The sequence below is a fragment of the Agelaius phoeniceus genome, chromosome 8 (assembly GCF_051311805.1).
Source record: "Agelaius phoeniceus isolate bAgePho1 chromosome 8, bAgePho1.hap1, whole genome shotgun sequence".
NCBI lineage: Eukaryota > Metazoa > Chordata > Aves > Passeriformes > Icteridae > Agelaius > Agelaius phoeniceus.
The window spans coordinates 21,247,418-21,264,709 of NC_135272.1; the positions used below are offsets into that span (position 1 = coordinate 21,247,418).

The 17,292-nt window shown below is 38.1% G+C and overlaps 1 protein-coding gene across 7 annotated transcripts in view; it reads left to right on the forward strand.

The window, feature by feature from the left end:
* The window catches only part of BCAR3 (BCAR3 adaptor protein, NSP family member), an 80,501-nt gene that overhangs the window by 29,645 nt on the left and 33,564 nt on the right, over positions 1-17,292 (forward strand). For all 7 annotated transcript variants that reach the window (XM_077182237.1, XM_077182236.1, XM_077182239.1 and 4 more), the window contains 2 exons: positions 3,353-3,677; positions 16,347-16,386. In XM_077182237.1, coding sequence (XP_077038352.1) covers positions 3,353-3,677; positions 16,347-16,386 — 365 coding nt within the window. The remainder of the gene's footprint in view (positions 1-3,352; positions 3,678-16,346; positions 16,387-17,292) is intronic.

Here is a 17,292-nt window from a genome sequence, read left to right on the forward strand (position 1 = left end):
GCATGACTTCCAAAGTGTTCTGTTTTGTTAATTGCTGCATTTTGACAAATAGGAATGCGTACTGTTAAATTTCAGTTCCTTTTGAGCCATTGTTCTGTTACAATTTCTACCATTTCTGTTGTTGGTTGCATAATGGCCAATGTTCAAGGCACACTGTCTCTCAGGGAGTAAAATTTTCAGGGTTTCTATATCTGGTAAAGTTAAACATTCTTTGAATTATATACTAAAGTATTTGAGACATTCCAGAGTCTTCAGCTGAAGAGGCTTCCACTTTCCAGCATTTATATTCAATAAAAGAAAACTGGAAGGATGGTTTGGCAGGAGCTTTTGTTGCCAAGTTGATTGCTGTAGTTCTCTGTTAATATTTATGAAGAGTATATAATCCAGCACGTGGGCAAGCAGATAAATGTGTGGTGGAAGCTAGCAGACCTGTTGTTCTCAGTTTTGTTTGGGGTTTTTTGTTTGGGTTGGGTTTTTATTTGTTTGGGTTTTGTTTTATGAGGTTTTTTGTTTGTTTGGGATTTTTTGAGGGGGTTTTAAAGAGGTTTTGTAGGGAGGATTGTTAGAAATATTATCAAAGCTGCACACATACTTGTGGCTACATGTATTGCAAGTTCTTGAGTGTAGATATTTTTGTACTAACTGTGGAACTCTACCTTGATTCCTCAAAACAGTACTCAGGTATGAATTTGAGGATTAGGTATTGAATTTGTAAGTCATGTGAGTACTACTAAAAAGAAGCAACTGTTAGGTCAACTCTGGGAGTTTGGTTTTGATTCTTAAGGGCTTCTTAGGAGTAGGGGTGAAATAGAAAATGCTATACATCAGGGGGTCGTTAATTTGTTGAAAACTCTCAGACTGTTGGGTTGAAACCCAGGTTGCTGTAAGAATTACCTTGTGATTGGGTTAGGAGAGTGAATTCTCAGCTTTCTTTGTGGATCCTCAAACATGAGGTGGTTGACAATTTCATGTCACAGTAAGCCTCTTGTGGACTCATCATTAAACCAAAACTTTCTGTGCTTACATTAATTACAGCTTGGGTTTGCCACCTGCTTGCAGGCAATGTGCTTCATTTCAGCATAGCCATGGGAACCTTGCAGGAGAACTCTCTCACTGGATAACCTGAACTAAACCAGTTTGAATTCAGAGGTTTGGGGGTGGCCTTTATATAAACCAATAAGAAAGTACAATAATTAAACACAGACTCTCAGCAGGCCTTGAAAGGAGAACAACAACATTTGTGCCATATGAGCCAGCTAGCTTCCAGTTTTTCAGAGTCCATAAACAGGGTTTCTTGCTTTTCTACAGTGAATACACAAAGTTGAGTTTCAAATGACTGTGTAAATTATAAGAAGCCTTTTCCCCCCAATTGTTAGAGGTAATTTATATTGTTCTATTCTAATAATGAAGCTCAATTTACAAGAAACAAGCTCAGTGAGTTTGCTTTAGCTAGAGAAGATTGCAAGTTTGTAGTAAGCATTTGCATTTTAAATCTTCGTATCTTTATGCCAGTTCTTTTGCTTAGAACAGTTGTCATGCAAAACTAACTTTACAGCAATTATTGTGAAAATAATTATGTGATATTTTTAGTACTTGCCAAAACTAGCAGAAGCTGTGTCCTTCAACCACATTATAAATGGAGAGATTATTTAGTCTTTCACTAAATTATCACACATCAGTGTGATAATTTATGGCAGAATTTTTGTGAGAATGTATTTTGGTTTCTTTAGGATTTTGTATTTTATTTGGATCTGCATGACAAAAAAATGTCAGTTCTTTTCCAACACCTCAAGTCTTTTCTACTCTTTTCATCAAGAGATGTGACCAGAGTCAAACAGATTCTCCCTAGGCAAAAGTGCTTTCCCAGAGACTTTTTTACTATAGTGCATAGTACCTGTGCTCTGACAGAGGCTTGGCAAATTGAAAAGAAAAAAAAAGTATTTCTAAGTATTTATTGTAGTACTTTCAATACAGGAGAATTGGGAGAGGATTTGTTGTTGAAGTCTGAAAACCTTGTCCAGCTGGTGAATCTCTGCAGTACAAGTGATAGGAAAAAGCAGAATTTTTACATACTTTGATATCAGCTTTAGCATTACTGTTAAAGTTAAGCCTGTTACTATAACCTCTGAGTAGAAGTAACAGTGCAGAAACATTTTGATGGTAGCTGTGATGCTAAGGTGGAGCAGGAGGACTATAGAGGCACCTCTGTTTTCCTTGCAACACCTGTGCATTCCCCAAAACAGGAGGAATTCTTGTGCAGCTGTGAGCTGCTGACTTCCAGGCTGCTGGGCCTTCAGGGTGCTCATCTTATTTTTCAGTATGGAACTTGACTGAGGTCAGAACAGATTCCCCTGTCCATAACTGTTACTTCCAGAAGCACTTCTGCTTTCTGAGTTCATATCAATCTCTGCAGCATCTGTGGCTGTTCAGTTTCTATGGGAAGCACCTGGCTGATGAACACCTGGGTTAAATAATACAGGGCTGGTTGCCCTTTAGGTCTGGTGGTGTGTTCCAGAGTGGCTTTTGCAGGCTAATACAGCCACATAGGATAAGGCAGCAGTCTGTCTTCTGCAATACAGCGCTGTAAACTGAGCACAGGGCAGCATTTTTTGAGGAACAGAACTGTAATTTGTTAATGAGCCTGAAGTGGTTGTCTCACAAAGCTTTTTGCTCACGCTTACAGAAAAACCTGTACTGTATGGCAAACTGCAATTGATTGTACCAGAGACTGACAGCTTTGCAAATCTCTGTGTCAACAGCCATTTGAGCCAGCAGGCTGGGCATGCTGAAGAAGAGAATTCCAGTAATCTGCTCCTGCCCTTATCTCTTGGGTAGAGCCGTTTAGTTTACAGCCTGTTAGAAATATGTGACCAGTTATCTGCTAGATTTATTACTTGAGCAAGACTCCTTAGCAACAGGTTTTTCCTCACAGTGTGCCAGCTACTGGGTTAAAAAACATATTCTTCCAAACCAAGTTGTAGTGTCCTTTATTTTTTGACAAATATTCTTAAAACTTTGCTTGTTGTCAGTAATTCAAGTTGATGTCTGAGCCTACAGAGGATGTGAAAAAGCAAAAAAGAGGAACTCAGTGGATAAAAATGGGGAATTGCTCGTGGCCTGCTCTTGCATGTTTGTCCAGACTGGTTGTTTTTTGGTTTTAACATGTATAAAGTTACATACATGTGTGCTTGGTGTGCATTGGCATCAGCATGACTGGGTCTTGAGGTATCTGACTGCCTCAATGCAAAGCAGAAGTTCAGTTTCAGATACCTTTGTTAGTCATGCTACTTAACTTCCTTTAAGGGCTTTGATGATTGATATACAGTAAGAAATCTTGGTTTTGTTTTTCCAGAACCAAAAATGATAGCTGCAGGAAAATTTTCAAGTCTTTCCAGAAACGGCCCAGTGAACCACCAGTTCTCATTAGCTTCTTCCATGGATCTTTTGACCACAAAACCTTCACCAATTGAGCATCGCTCAAACTCCTTCCAAGGCATCTCTATCCATGGCACTCTGCCCAGGAAGAAGAGGGGAACAGTTCCCCTCAGGTCCTGTGATATGTTCAGCCACGTGGGAACGTTGCCTTACACCAGAGCATGGCAGCAGCCACCTTTTGGACAGGACGTTATAGAAGAGTACCCTCCAGAAAATGGAAAGAGCACTGAACTCCATGCCAGGTATGTTGTAAAACCTTAATTTACATATGTTACTCATGTAGGGATTATTACATATTCTTCTAGGCCTCTAAAGGCCCAGTCATAGGTACAGCTGTTAACCAGAACTAAGGTAGGTTTTCTCCCTACTATTCAATTTCGGTCTTGATGGAAGAGCTAAATAATTTTTAATGACTGTGTCTTGCCTTTGCATGTTTAAAAGGTATAATATTGTGTGTACTATTCCCATGGAGGAAATTTTTTTAAGTTACTGAATTGCTTTGATATGACCCTTTGCATTGTAACAGAGCAGTTTTAAACAAGAAGTCATAACTGTTCAAACTTGGTTTTGATTTGTATTCAATGCAATATGGATGGAGGGCTGAGGAAAAGGAGAGTGGTGTTCCAGCTGCCTCAGATGTTGCGTTACGTGTAGGCCTTCTTCATGAAAACTTAGTGGAACCCAATGTACTCTGAGCTAATGACAAATTATCCCTGTTTATTATTCCTGCCTGACTTTGTGGTTAACATATGCAAAGTTCTTGAGAGAGACCCATACTCTTTTAGCCATTCTTTCTTTTGGGAACTTATTATCATCACTGATATTTCATTGCTTACAAAAAGTAATTAATTTTGTAAATGTCCTTTTTTGTTTGTTTTGTTTTGATATTGAGTTCTATAAAATGGGAAAAAATGACCTGCTAACACAAGAAAAATTCAGTGTAATGCAATGGATCAGTTAAAGACATCGAAATGAGAGAATGTTTGGTTGCTTAGCTGGTGGAGTTAAAGGCTGAGAAAAGATACCCAAATTATAAGTTCTGAATTAGGATTTACAGCCTTGCTGTGTCCATCACTACAGGTTTTTTTGTTTTCAAGACTTGTGAGTGAAGAAGAATTCTAATTGGGTAAGGTTGTGTGTAGAGTGGTTTTCATATGGTTTTTGCTTGTTCTTTATGGGATCAAGCTTTCTTCTCACCTAAAAAGAAGACTTTCTTCTCTATACCCTATTCATTTTAAAAGAAGAAAGTACCTGAGTGGGTGTAGTACTCCTCTGTCACTGATCTGTGAGCTTTAATTTTTTTTAATTTTTTTTTTTTTAACTAGCTTTTAAACATCATTTGCTTCTTTTATTTACAAAGAATAAGCCAAACTGGTGAGAATAGGAAAATAATAATGAACTGGGTCATTCCCTAATGGAATTCTTCTGATTCTGAATTTTTTCTGATGACTTGGAGAAATTATCTTGTCAATTTTCAATGCAGTAAGAATGTGTTCTCTTCTTCATTTGTGAATGTACATCTCTGCTAGTTAGTTCAAGGGGGAAAAAGTTTTCTTCGTTGAGTAAGCTGACGAGTTTTAGAGTCTCTTGGAAATAATTAAATGCTCAGAGTTAGAATCAGCTGAGTTCTTGAAAGGTAGTTTTGTTAGCTAAGGAAGAATTCACTCTTGAAAGTGAAAAATTTCACTTTTAAAAGAGAATTCTCATTTTAGCATGTTAAACTAAAGCTGCTTGTGTGTAATGTTCTTTATTATCTGACATTGATAATTAAACCTAAATAAAGCTTAATTGTAATTTCCCTTTGACCTAGTCCATGGGTTATTTTTATTTAGCTCTGCCTTGTATTATGGTACCTTTACTTAAAGGAAAATTGTTCAAATTCCCATCTGTTGCTAGAACCAGTAGCTTTTTTTTGGCCTGTGTCATGTGGCTGCCATCAGTAAACACAAAATTTCCACTGGATTCGGGTGATTATGGTCCTTCATGAGTGACATTACAGTTTAGCAGACTTGTGGCATTTTCATGCTTTTTCATTAATGCAGCCAAATGTCCCTCAAATAAACAGGACCTAAGAGCAATGCAGAATTATCACTGTCACCGTAGGTTTGAGTGAGGTGATAAAGCAGCTGTCAAAGGCCCCTTTTGACAGCCTATGCCATTTCAGTTGGATGTCAACAGTACTCAGGTAGTCTTGGGTTAACCAGAAGTTATCTCTGTGGTCTGGTACTGGCTCTGATACAAACATACTTGAATGTTATCTCATTGTGGAGATGCAAGGAATTTCTGAGACATTATAAAGAAGATGGAATAGGGCAAAGACGTGCAAATCTCCCAGAGCAAAACTAGATTCCAGTGTTGATACCATGCTGTGTGTTTCATGAGGCAGTGTGATTGCAAGAGAGAGCAGAGCAAGGGATTGCTTCTTGGACTGTCTGTCAGCTGGCAGCTATGGTATTCTCTGTTCAGAACCTCCTCACCTCCACATTCAGCACTAAGTGATGTCCTCAAGTGCCATATCCAAACGTTTTTTACACACTTTCAGGAATGGCAACTCCACCACTCCTCTGGGCAGTCTTTTACAATGCTTTACAACCCTTCTGGTGGGAAAAAAATTCCTAATAAATGTGTAACTAATAATCTAAAGCTCCCTTGGTGCAACTTGAGGCCATTTCCTCTTGTCCTCTCGTGCTGACAGTTGTTGCTTTATTGGTAAGCCAAACTACACACCAGGGAAAGAAGAGGAGAGGGGCATGAGGCAAATTCTGAAGACTTTTTTTTCTCCAGTTGAGGTTTGAGTTGAAGTTAGTACTGTTGCAAGATAACAAGAATCACAGAATGCTGTGAGAAAGAAATGTATCTTTGATACCCTGCTGTCAAACAGGTTCTAAGGTTGTTTTGTGGGGAGAGAAGTAATGCAAGTGGTGTGATGGGTTCAGCATTGTGTTGTCAGTGAGTCAGGCTAATAAAGATGTGATCTTCACAATCAGTTAAAAGACAGTGAAGAAGAGAAAAGATACTCCTTTCTCAGTATTGGTAATTCCTCTATTGCCTGCAAATAGCCTGTATTCCTGTTGAAATAAAAAGGGTTTGTGACAAAATTAAGTGAAATTTGGTTTAATAACAGCTCTAGTGTGAAATTGTAAATTGTTAAGAGGTCAGAAATAGGATCTGGATTTGCACAAAGTTGATGCTGTTGATGGCCATGATGCTTTGAAAGAATTTAATGTCAATTTTAGGATGGACAGTTTAGCACAGCAATATGTGTCTCAAAGCCAGACACAATATCTTAGAAATAATTTTATTAATTTTTTTGTGCAGTTTGTAGAGTTACATGACTTTTTTAAAAGCCCTTAGCATTTCAAAAGCCTTAGTGTCCACTTAGAAATTTAGTATTTGAAAGAAAGAAAAATGAGTTAATTTTGCCTTTGCTCTGTATGTGTAGTGTAGGACTCTTTAGAATTTTGGATATTTTGGGAGAAACTGTGCAGCCACACATTTGCATTTAATCACTAGCTTTCCTCTACTGAGCCTACCCCTAGGAAGTGTTGAAGCACACCGTCTGCCAGAAATGATCCCTCTAAGTTTTCATGCTAATTAAAGCTTTAAAACAAAGTTGACATTAATTCACACTGGCTGTTTCACATTATACAGGACATTTGTGAGTATGTGCTGGTTTAATTTCTGTTTACTAGCTCTCTTTGCAATAGCCATTTCATTTGCTGGGACTTGTAACGCCAGTTTTTTGTTCAAATTCCATTCTTTGTCCATACAGACATTTAAAAAATTGAGTCACTGATAAACAGTAGGGTTGTATTGTTCAAACTGGCTTGGAATCAAAATACTTTGTGCATTTCTCTAAATAATGTAAAATGCCCTGGGTGCTTTGTTTTATCACTATTCATGAGAGGGCCTGACCTACCAACTGGTGAGAATTCAATTTTTTTTCCCCTGTTTTTGAAGCTTTAGTTTTAACTGTGTATGAATTTGAAGTGCTGAGTTGTAACTACAGAGCTATAATTTTAATCTTTTCTTCTTTGCTTCTGTTTTAATTTTCTGTTCTCAAGTCCAGTAAATTCCTGGCTGTGCTCTAAGTCCTGATTGTGATTGTTATACTTACAACACTACTGGTTTTATTGATGTGGCTACCAGCAATTCATTTTTGTAGGTAGACAAGGCATAGCAGCTTTTTTTTTGCACTGCCAAGACATCAAGCGTGAATTGTCCATATCAGTTTTTTTTGACATGGTTCAAGCATGTTAGAAAAAAAGAAATCTGGCAGGTGTGAGGAGCCATGGAAGACAAGATTTTTCTTGGCTTGATTCTTTCACTAAGGAAATGGGCAGACCAGTAGCTCTTAATGGGCAGACCAGTAGCTTTTGTTGTCTTCCAATGTTCATTGAACCTTATTGCAAAAGATCAAAATGTGATAAATAGCCTGTAAGCTAAAGTGCATTTTATAGACTGGCCCTAATTATCTACACACAGGTGCAAAGAATTCACTTATTTTCTGTAGTTCTGAAAGTATGGTGAGTGTGTGTGACTGCATATTTAGCTCGACTTTAGTTTCTTTTTTTGAGTACTGGTCAGCAGAGTTTTTTCCTCTTGTTTTTCTACGTCAGCTGTTTCAGATGAAGTGCTCTCATCTAGCACTGGACTTTGTACAGCTGTAGCAGAGAGTAGAGTAGATTAGTTTATCTGGTTGTTTAGGATGTTCTGTTCTCTTCTGAATTCCTGATCTTCAAGGCTCTGCATGTTTGGCTGGATGATCCTCACATACTTGTCTCGTGTAACTCTCAAGGAAAAAATAAAAATATGTTCAATTTTAACCTTGACTGATGCTACTAACAGGGTAACTTCATCAGCATAAAGTGATGAAGCCTTCACAGCAGGCTCACTGTTCTCTGCAGTGCTTGTCCTTGGAGGGCAGAGCATTTGGAAGTTGGCAAGGTGTTAGTCTTGTAGTATAAAGCTATGAATGACTGAATTCTCCATTCCCAAAACTGTTCCTGTTCTCTTAGTGGTATTACCACAATAGATCAGGCCTGCTGAAGTCCTTGAACTGACAGTTGAGTTATAAAGGAAAAGAGTTGGCAAGGCTGTGCTTGGTGAGGAGAACACTATTCAGGAATTTGCTTTATCCTTGTCAGAATTTGCAGACTGTTTTGCTTCCCCAGATGCTGCAAATTCTGCTTTTCTTTGGATTTGGAGAAAGGGTATTTGGACAGCATTTATTTTTTTCTAACTAGTGATTTTGAAAGCATGATTTGTTGGATAATTTTAATTTGAATTAGTGCTACTTTTTTATATTAATACTGTATGTACACTTTGAAAATGAAAAATAATTTTTATCAATTTTTTAATATATCAAGTAAATTAAATATTTTGTATGTTTCCTGTGGGGAGTAAAGTGAGTAACACTGGGTGTTTTTTGTTTATAAAATTCAATGTAGTTCTTCAAGTATGAAAATATTTGCAAGATTACCAGGAAGAAGACCAGTATCTTGGTTCCCTTTTAAATTTTAGGATAAGATGGGGAGGAATTTTTATAAATGCACAGAATTTTGAAAGGAAAAATAGTTACAGTTTTGTTGTAATGCCTGAAACTACCTCTTAGTATGAGTTTTGTTTTTAAAAAAACCTGAACCAAAATGTTTGTATGTGGTTGTGTTTCTTTAATAAGAGTAACACAAGTGTGTTGAATTTGGGGTAGTGAATATCTCATTGACTTCTTCCATGCACAGGTTTTTCCAATGGAAGAATTCTTTAGATGTTGCCAATAGTTCATGCTTTTTGTCACAGATTTTCCCATTCTCTCTCTTGTTTGTCCTGTTCACACGTGCACCTACAGATCTCTGCTGTCTCAGAGGTAGAGCAGAGCTACCCACTAAAGCTGGGAGATGTTTGTGGTGGAAGGAATGCTGTGTTGGATAAGCAGAGAATAGCTAATGTTATCTGCCTACATTCAGTTTCAAATCCTCTTATCCTTTAATTCCAGGGCTTTGTTCTGTTTTGGCTTGTCTACCTTTTCTTTTTAGCCCTTCTGGCCATTGTTGGGTTCACATTATTCTGTTGTGAAGTTCTACTTCACCCCTTTGTTCCCATTTGATGCTCACATCCTTTCTTTGCTTGGTGGACATAGACCTGCAGAACCAAGCTTCACTTCTAGATTTTTATGGGGATTTTGGAAATCTGTCCATGTGGGATCTTCAGAGAGGGAAATGAGGAAAACAGGATGAAATGTTTCAAAAAGAGAGACCATCTCTCCAGTATTAAAGATGAATTAAATCACAGTCCTTCAGCTTCTGAGCAGAGGAACTGAAGTTCCTTATGGGATGAACACAGTTGTATCATCATTTGAAATTAATTGTGGGATCATAACCTTATTGTTAATGAACAACTTGCCAGGTAAACTTGAGCCCAAATCCCTCAAAGCCCCTATCAAAATTTGTCAGTGTTGTTTTTCAAAAAGTTCCTGAAAACTTTTTTTTTTTTTTCTGGCTGTTTCTTGAGGACACTATATGTGGTGGAAAGTTTCTTGAATTACTCCTTCTGTCACACCCAAAGTTCCTTCCCTGCCTCGGCTGTTTTCTGGTCTCTTTTGTAAGTGTTATGGAGTGCCCTATTCAGTTGTACCAAGGGCTATATTGCTTCCTCATCCTGCCTCCTGTTCATAGGTGAGCATTTGGTTTCATTTCTGTCCCTTTTATGCTCTAAATAGTAGTTAAATGTTACATAGGGGAGCATATTCCTAATGCTTACTTGCCATATCCAATGCAGAGAGGCATCTGATGTGATGAGCTTTCTTAAGTGGGCTGAGGGAACTGACAGGGAGGACCATTCTTCCTCCCACTATTGTCTTCTTCAGTGCTAAAATCTTTTATTAGCATTCCTATGCTTCAGTCCAAAAACATATTCCTGAAAGATCTATGAGCCAGGTGGAAAACCATACGTTGTGAAAAAAGTGTACCTAGAATTAGATGCATTTCAGATTAATAATGAAGACTTTGATTCTACTGAACGTTGGTCAGTGGGGTTTTTTTGAACATGCCGTTTTCATTTAGTAAGGTTATATTGATTTTGAACACTTAAAATTAGTGGCACTGGATTCGGGATAACTGTACAGCAACTGAAGCACTCACTGTAAAGAATTGCCAGCTGAAGATATAAGTCAACAGCACATACATAAAGGCAACAGCACATGTATAATCCAGTTTGTAGTTACAGTGTCTGTTTTGGATAAGCAATAGTCTTGCTGCCCGACCATTACTTTCATAGAATAGGTCTTGGGATAAAAGATTTAAGAAGGGCTTTGAAGGACAGAGTTTTGTCTTTGGTAGGCCTAAATGTTAAGGAAAATAGAGGAAAAAGAATGGAGATGTCTAGTCTAAACTTTTGACCAGGTTGTAGAGACTGGTACTGTGTATGGTGCAGAAAGAGAAATTCTTCTGGAAAAGGTAGAAAAAATGCTGTAGATTTTTCTGCTGCAATAGGTTAACTGGAGCAAGTTAGAGGGATCCAGATTGAAGTGGTAAATGTAAATTGCTGCAACATTATCTCTGCTGGGGCATTCTGAACAAATAGGATTGTAAGGAATTCCAAGGAAAAGTACATTGGATTTCTTCTGGAGTTTTAATTACTGGAGTCCCTGCTGTTCCTGTGTGAGCTGCAGGTCATGGCACAGTTAGTCATAGCAGTTTGCACTTGTTTCCACTGGTGTTGGGATGAGTCATGTCCATGGTGCTGTGCAGCTGGAGGCAGAAGGGCGGAATGCCCTCAGGAATGCAGCAGAAGTGCGCGTGCGAAGCAGAAGCTGCCGGGGGATAAAATCAGTGGATCTTTTGCTCTAGTTTGCAGTACAAATAAAATCAGTCTGTGCTGCATACACTGAAACACGCCATGTCCAGCATGCTCCGACTTGCACCTTCATACTTAAGTAGTGTGTATTTCAAACATCTACAGAGATGGAGAGATTTCAAAGACACAGACTGAAGAAGGCATGTGATCCATCTGGTCATTTTACAGCAGTTCTGTCTCTGTTAGCAGCCATGCAATAGCTTGGTACATTTTCAGGGTCTCAGGCTCCCTTTGGGCCTCTGTTGTCTTTACTCAGATTTGGCATTGGCACTATTGGTGTTGGAACTATTGAGAAGATAGTTCTCGTGATTTCTCTTTCAGTGGGGTAGAAAAGAAAATGTCCCCAGGAAAAGCGCCTTTAAAATAAATGGACAAATATATTTTCATGTATCAAATACTGGCAATGTGTCCCAATGTTTTTCCCACAGGTACAGCTATAAAAGTGTGAAGTAGCACAAAGCTGACTCAGGGCTAATCAGTTTCTAACACTGAAGAATATTTATATGGGAGCTGAATGATAGGGAAGATTTGGGCAATTTGATGATATTGTTGTGTCTGCACTGACTGCACTGCACTGAAATTCTGTTAAAGTTATCACAGCTAATTTATAATTGTAGCTGATTTTTCTGTGAGGATGCCAAGGGCCTGGAAAATGCAGATGCTTCATACGGCTTAGTGTGTAACGGTCTGCAGGATTTTTTATAGCAGCAAGAATGAGAGGAGGTCATGTACAACATTAGAAAGGTCGAGGTTTTCATAGAATCAAACAGCTAAAGATTACAGCATATCTGCTTAAAGATTTTTTATTGAAGCAGTCCTATAGAGAACTATTGGACAAACTGCAGAGTGAAAAACAGATGATGTCTGAGTTACTGAGATTCTGGCTATTCTCTAGCACTCACTGAATTGAATAGTGCATGTTAGGATTGAACATCAGGATTCAGCTTTTCAGTTCCAGCATTGATTGTGATTATGTAAGAATTTTATCAAATATTTTAGAAGAGTGACTAGTTACCAGGATGTTAAGGTTTTCTTTACTCAGTTTTCGTGTTTGGTTGCTCATTGTCTTCAAATCCATGCAGGATTTGAAACTGGCAGTATGACAGTGTTTAGTTTGCCATACCAGAAGTATGATTCAAGTTGCTTACAGTGATTTTTTTTTCCTTCATTTTAGCTAGTGACTGTTCATGGTGACAACTTCAAAAGGGATTTTTTTAATCTTTTAACTCTCCCCACACATTTGGCCATTGTTCAGATGTGTTGGGAAGTAGAGAAATATCACAATAACAGCTGAATTCTGTCCCCCTTTCTCATCTCAGTCAGCTCTAGTTATATTTTGAAGGGGTCCTCATACAATGATTATTCCTATTTTCTGGGAAGTTATGTTGTTCCTCATAGTGGTCAAATGTATCACTACTTGCTCATAGACAGTCAATGCCAACCAGTATGACACCAAACTCTTCATTGTTGCAGCAAATGTTGCTATGGGGAGAAGAAGAGGGAAGCAAAAGAGCCACTTCACATTTTTTGTTTTCTCACCTTCATCTCTTTCTGGGCTTGCTGAAGCACCACACTTGTTTGCAAGCTCTGTATATTTTCTTGGCCATAACAGCAAGAAACCCATACATGAAAAAAAAGCACATAAGAATCTTGATAAGAATCTTGAAACTGGAGTGAAAAGAAATTGAGATCATTTCCAAGGACGACCAGGGACAGATTAAAGGGTTTTATGTCTGCAAGATCAGCCAGCATTGAAAAAGGGGTTGTCAGATGTCAGTCTCTAGAGAGAATGTGTTTCTGGCTAGGAAAAGCCTCAGAATCATGAGGGCTAAGATTCTGGTCAGATATTACTGGAGGAGTGGTTTTGTTTCCACAGATTCCACATAGACCTTGTGTGTGTGGAAGAGGCAACAGAGGATTTACACTACCCAGGAGAATGCCTTAATTGCATGTAGCAAGTCAGGTTCTTTTTTTCTTCTTTTTTGTTCCTATGATTAAAAACGTGCAGGAAAGGGATTTTGCTTTGTCACGAAATGAGGTGATAGCAAGAGGTGGCAGCAATAGCAATACCCAAAATAGATGTGGGAGTCTGCTTGCATCCCTCTCATGAAATCCTTTCTGTGGCAGAATGGGTAAAGAGCATGAAGCCAGTACTGTGTGTCCTACTGCATACTTAGCTCAGCTTGAGGTCTTCTGAAGACTTCTCTGTTCAGGGACATCATTCTGTTATAAATAGGCTTTTTATCTGAGTGGAAGTAGGTCTTATCTGATTATTAGGAAACCAAAATGCATAATAAAATCCAATAATAATAAAACTGTGAGCCCACAGTTTACACAGGACTGGTTGACTTATGTGCACACTCCAATACATCATAAATGTTGTAGGTAAACAGGTGCAAATGAATACAGCTGTAAAGTCAAGCTTTTTATGAAGACAAACATTAGCATTACTTGAAAGGTAATAAAATCTGATGAAAGATAAGAAAATCTTATTGAAACCAACCTTCAGTTAAATCGATTCTAAGAGATGGCAGAACCTGCTACTCTCTTTCATCTGATCTGTTAGTCATCTGAAAGTATTAATTTTTTTCTACAGATCTTCTAATCTAATAAATGAGAATGTGGGTTCATAATTTTTTAAGATTCTTTGAGAGGGAAAATGAAAATAAAGAAACATTGCTAACAGAGAGCTGAGATTCAGGAGTTAGTTTTATTTGGTTACCTTCTAGTTATTTGGGCTAACTGCTTAATCTGGTTTTCAGTATGTAATGTGATAGTATTGAGGTGGAGTCAGATTGCAGGAAAATGCAGTAGTTAATCTTTACTATTAGTTACTACACATCAATGAAAGTTACCATTCCTTGACAATAACTTCAAAAAATTTGCACAAAGATGAACAAGGGAAGATGGGGGAGAGAGAATAGATCAGCTTGGAGACAGGTATCTGAGATGAGCAGTGCTCCAACATAAACATCTTTCTGTATGACTCAGGATGAGTAGCAGGGGTTTGTACATTTTGTTGTGGGTCTGCTTACCAGATAAAATACTACAGTTCTTGTGAAGATACTTGTTACACCATCCATTTCCCAAAGCCAAACATTTTCAAAGCACTTCTGTCACATGGATGCTGAAAGGAATGCAGGTCACTACTTCCTCTGCTCTCTTCTACATGTCCTGCTTTATATACCAGTAAATAAACTGTTTTGTCTTGAAGTTTTTCTACCTCTTTCCTTTTGCTTTGGCTTGATCTGTCCTAGAGAGTATTTGCCTGGTAGCAGAAGGTGGAAGGGAGCAGTGGAGTCAGTAGGAAGGCTGTTCTGCAGGAGTGCAGACCATAACAAGACACGCTCACTGCCAGAGTAAGTGGGTTTATTCTTTCAGAGTGTGTTGCATAGGCTGTGCTGGTAGACCCTTTGTCCTGAAAGATTCCACAGGCAAGTGAAGAACTAAACTGAAAAGTTTTTCAGTAGCATTTGGTACTGGAACAACTTCCCACAGATCATTTGAATGCGAGAAGAAATCAGGTGTGCTTAGTGACTTTGCTGAACTGATTAAAAATGGGATTTTTTTTTCCAGTCAAATTGAAAAGTATTGAGAAGAAAAACGTCTCTTCTGTTTCAAAGCTTTCTTTTCTTTTTCCTTTGTGCTCCACCCCTGTGTTCTCTGCTGTGCTTGTACATGCTTTATGCTCATACAGTTATCAAGCTGATCCTTCTTTGTATATTGCATAGGAAAAAGTTTCAAATGGTCCAAATTTTATTTCCATTGACTCCAGCTTTTTATTCTTTAAAACATCAGCTGAGAATGCAATTTTACCCTTGATAAATACTGAGATAATATGAAACAGCAATGCATGATACAGCCTGAACAGTAGAGCACCATCATTTTATGGGGAAGGCTCGGTATTCTGGTATTGTGGATTAAAAACTGTTAGAGAACCAGACTAAAATTTGAGTGTCAAATAATGACATTGTTTCAGATCATATGCAGTTACATTCCAAACAACATGGGGAATTCAGAGACTGTTTTCTGGATTGATTCATTCCAGTGTAACCCAAATTCTACATTTTTGAAGCTCCTTATTGGGTTTCTAGTGTTACATCTTTGCAACAGCTACCACAAAAAAGGATCCTGTTTCTAAATTTATAGAGATCTGTTGTCCATGTGGCAGACTTGATTGCTGCAACAAGTGCCTGATCCCTCTCTAAGTTTGCACGGTTTTCATTGTGCCTGGTTTATGTTTGTAGTTAAGGGCAGTACCATGTGTGTCCCAGCTTCTTAGAAAACATCCAGTCATGTCCTGCAAATTCTGTTAATCTGCTAGTTCTCAAATAGAAACAAATATACAAAATGCTCTGAAATAGAAATAAAAATAAACATGTATTTTATGGAAAGAGTTGTAACAGTGCAAGGCTCTTCAGTTAGGCTTCTGTGCCCTTTGCTATCTGTCTGTATAGAAAACCTATGATGAGATTTTTATTTTTAGATTAGGGCAATGACTTGATTATCTGATGTTCAAATAATTGTGATGCTGAAATTATGATTATTTTTAGAAGTTCTTCTTTGTATGTATAGAAAGTGAATGTAGTACTTTCCACTTCCTCTGAGCAGTGCCCTCCCAGTGCTATCAGAGGCAGTAGCTTAAATGGAAAGACATAAAAGCAAAGAAATAAATTCAAAAGCCATTGAGAGAGCTCTCTTTTAAATTTATTTCAGATATTTTGAGTGCGAAGTAAGTATTCCAGCCATCTGTTGAAATATCAAGATTTCTTTTTTTTTTCCTTAAAATGGTGTAATTAGTTTTATTTCTCAAATTAAGTACTATTGGCTCTACTACATGTCCTTCTAGAAGAAACCAGTGATCTATATATTTGTTAAAAATGAGATAGTGTAGGCTATAAAGCTTTAACACACAAGTTTTAACAAGGATTTTAATGTGACCTAGCAGCATATTGCTCATATTAATGCATCTCTTCAGTATGAGGCTATATTTGGACTTACCATTTTTTTGTTTGTTTTTCTCTCTGTCCTTCTCTCCTGGCACCATTGCCTTACAGAGATCAGAATATTCTGGATCCTACGTTGGAATATGTCAAGGTAAGGTACTGTTTCTTACCCTCAAAATATTTGATTTTGTCTATACCCAGCACTGATAGAGCATTTCCAGTTGTTTGTAGGTAAATAGTGCAGCCATCTGTCTTTCGGTACAGAGAAGCTAAATATGAATGTCAAACTGTTTTCTTACAACTTCAGTGAAATACTTGTGCGCATTGTACTTTGGGTGTAGGTTGCATTTTTACATGGGGCTTCTTTACAGGTACATGGTGACTGCCTAAATTCTTGCTTTGGTTAAAAGAAGATTATAAGAAGTTGTATTTTTTGCTTATGGATTTCTGGGGAAGTAAAGAAACACATCTGAAACTATAATAAAAATGTCAAATTTAGGTTTACAGTTTTAGCACTATACTTACCAAAATTATAGGTAAAAATTCACTTCTGGTCCAAGAAGTGGCTGCCATAGGAGACTCTCAGAACAGCTGCTGGATTTCTGCTCTGAACAGGGAGTTCAGTGCTGGGAGGTCCCTGGCCTCAATCGCAGCCTGGAGTTGGGATATGGTAGAGAAGGTCAAAAGCCTTCTCAAGAGTGCTGTGGAAGAGGGGATGCCAGAGGCATCGAAGTGGTGGACATGTTAATTGCTGTATTTAATTTACTGTCTCACACTGTGCTGTACTGAGTATGCTGTTACAGTTTTAACAAAATGTGACTGAGTGGAAGGCAGAGGTATCATGTGCCAGTTCATCAATATGTGTCTTGTCTTGTTTCAGCAAGTTCTGTATTATAAATGTGGTTTCTGGGCTTTTCAACTTTCCTGGTAGAAGCTTGTCTTGGACTCTTGTCAGTAGCAGTGGTGCTAACCTTAGTTATTAAAACTTTGATGTTGAGGAGGAAAGCCTGGGGAAAAGAGACTTATAAGGGAGAACAGAAGGGTTACCAATCTCTTC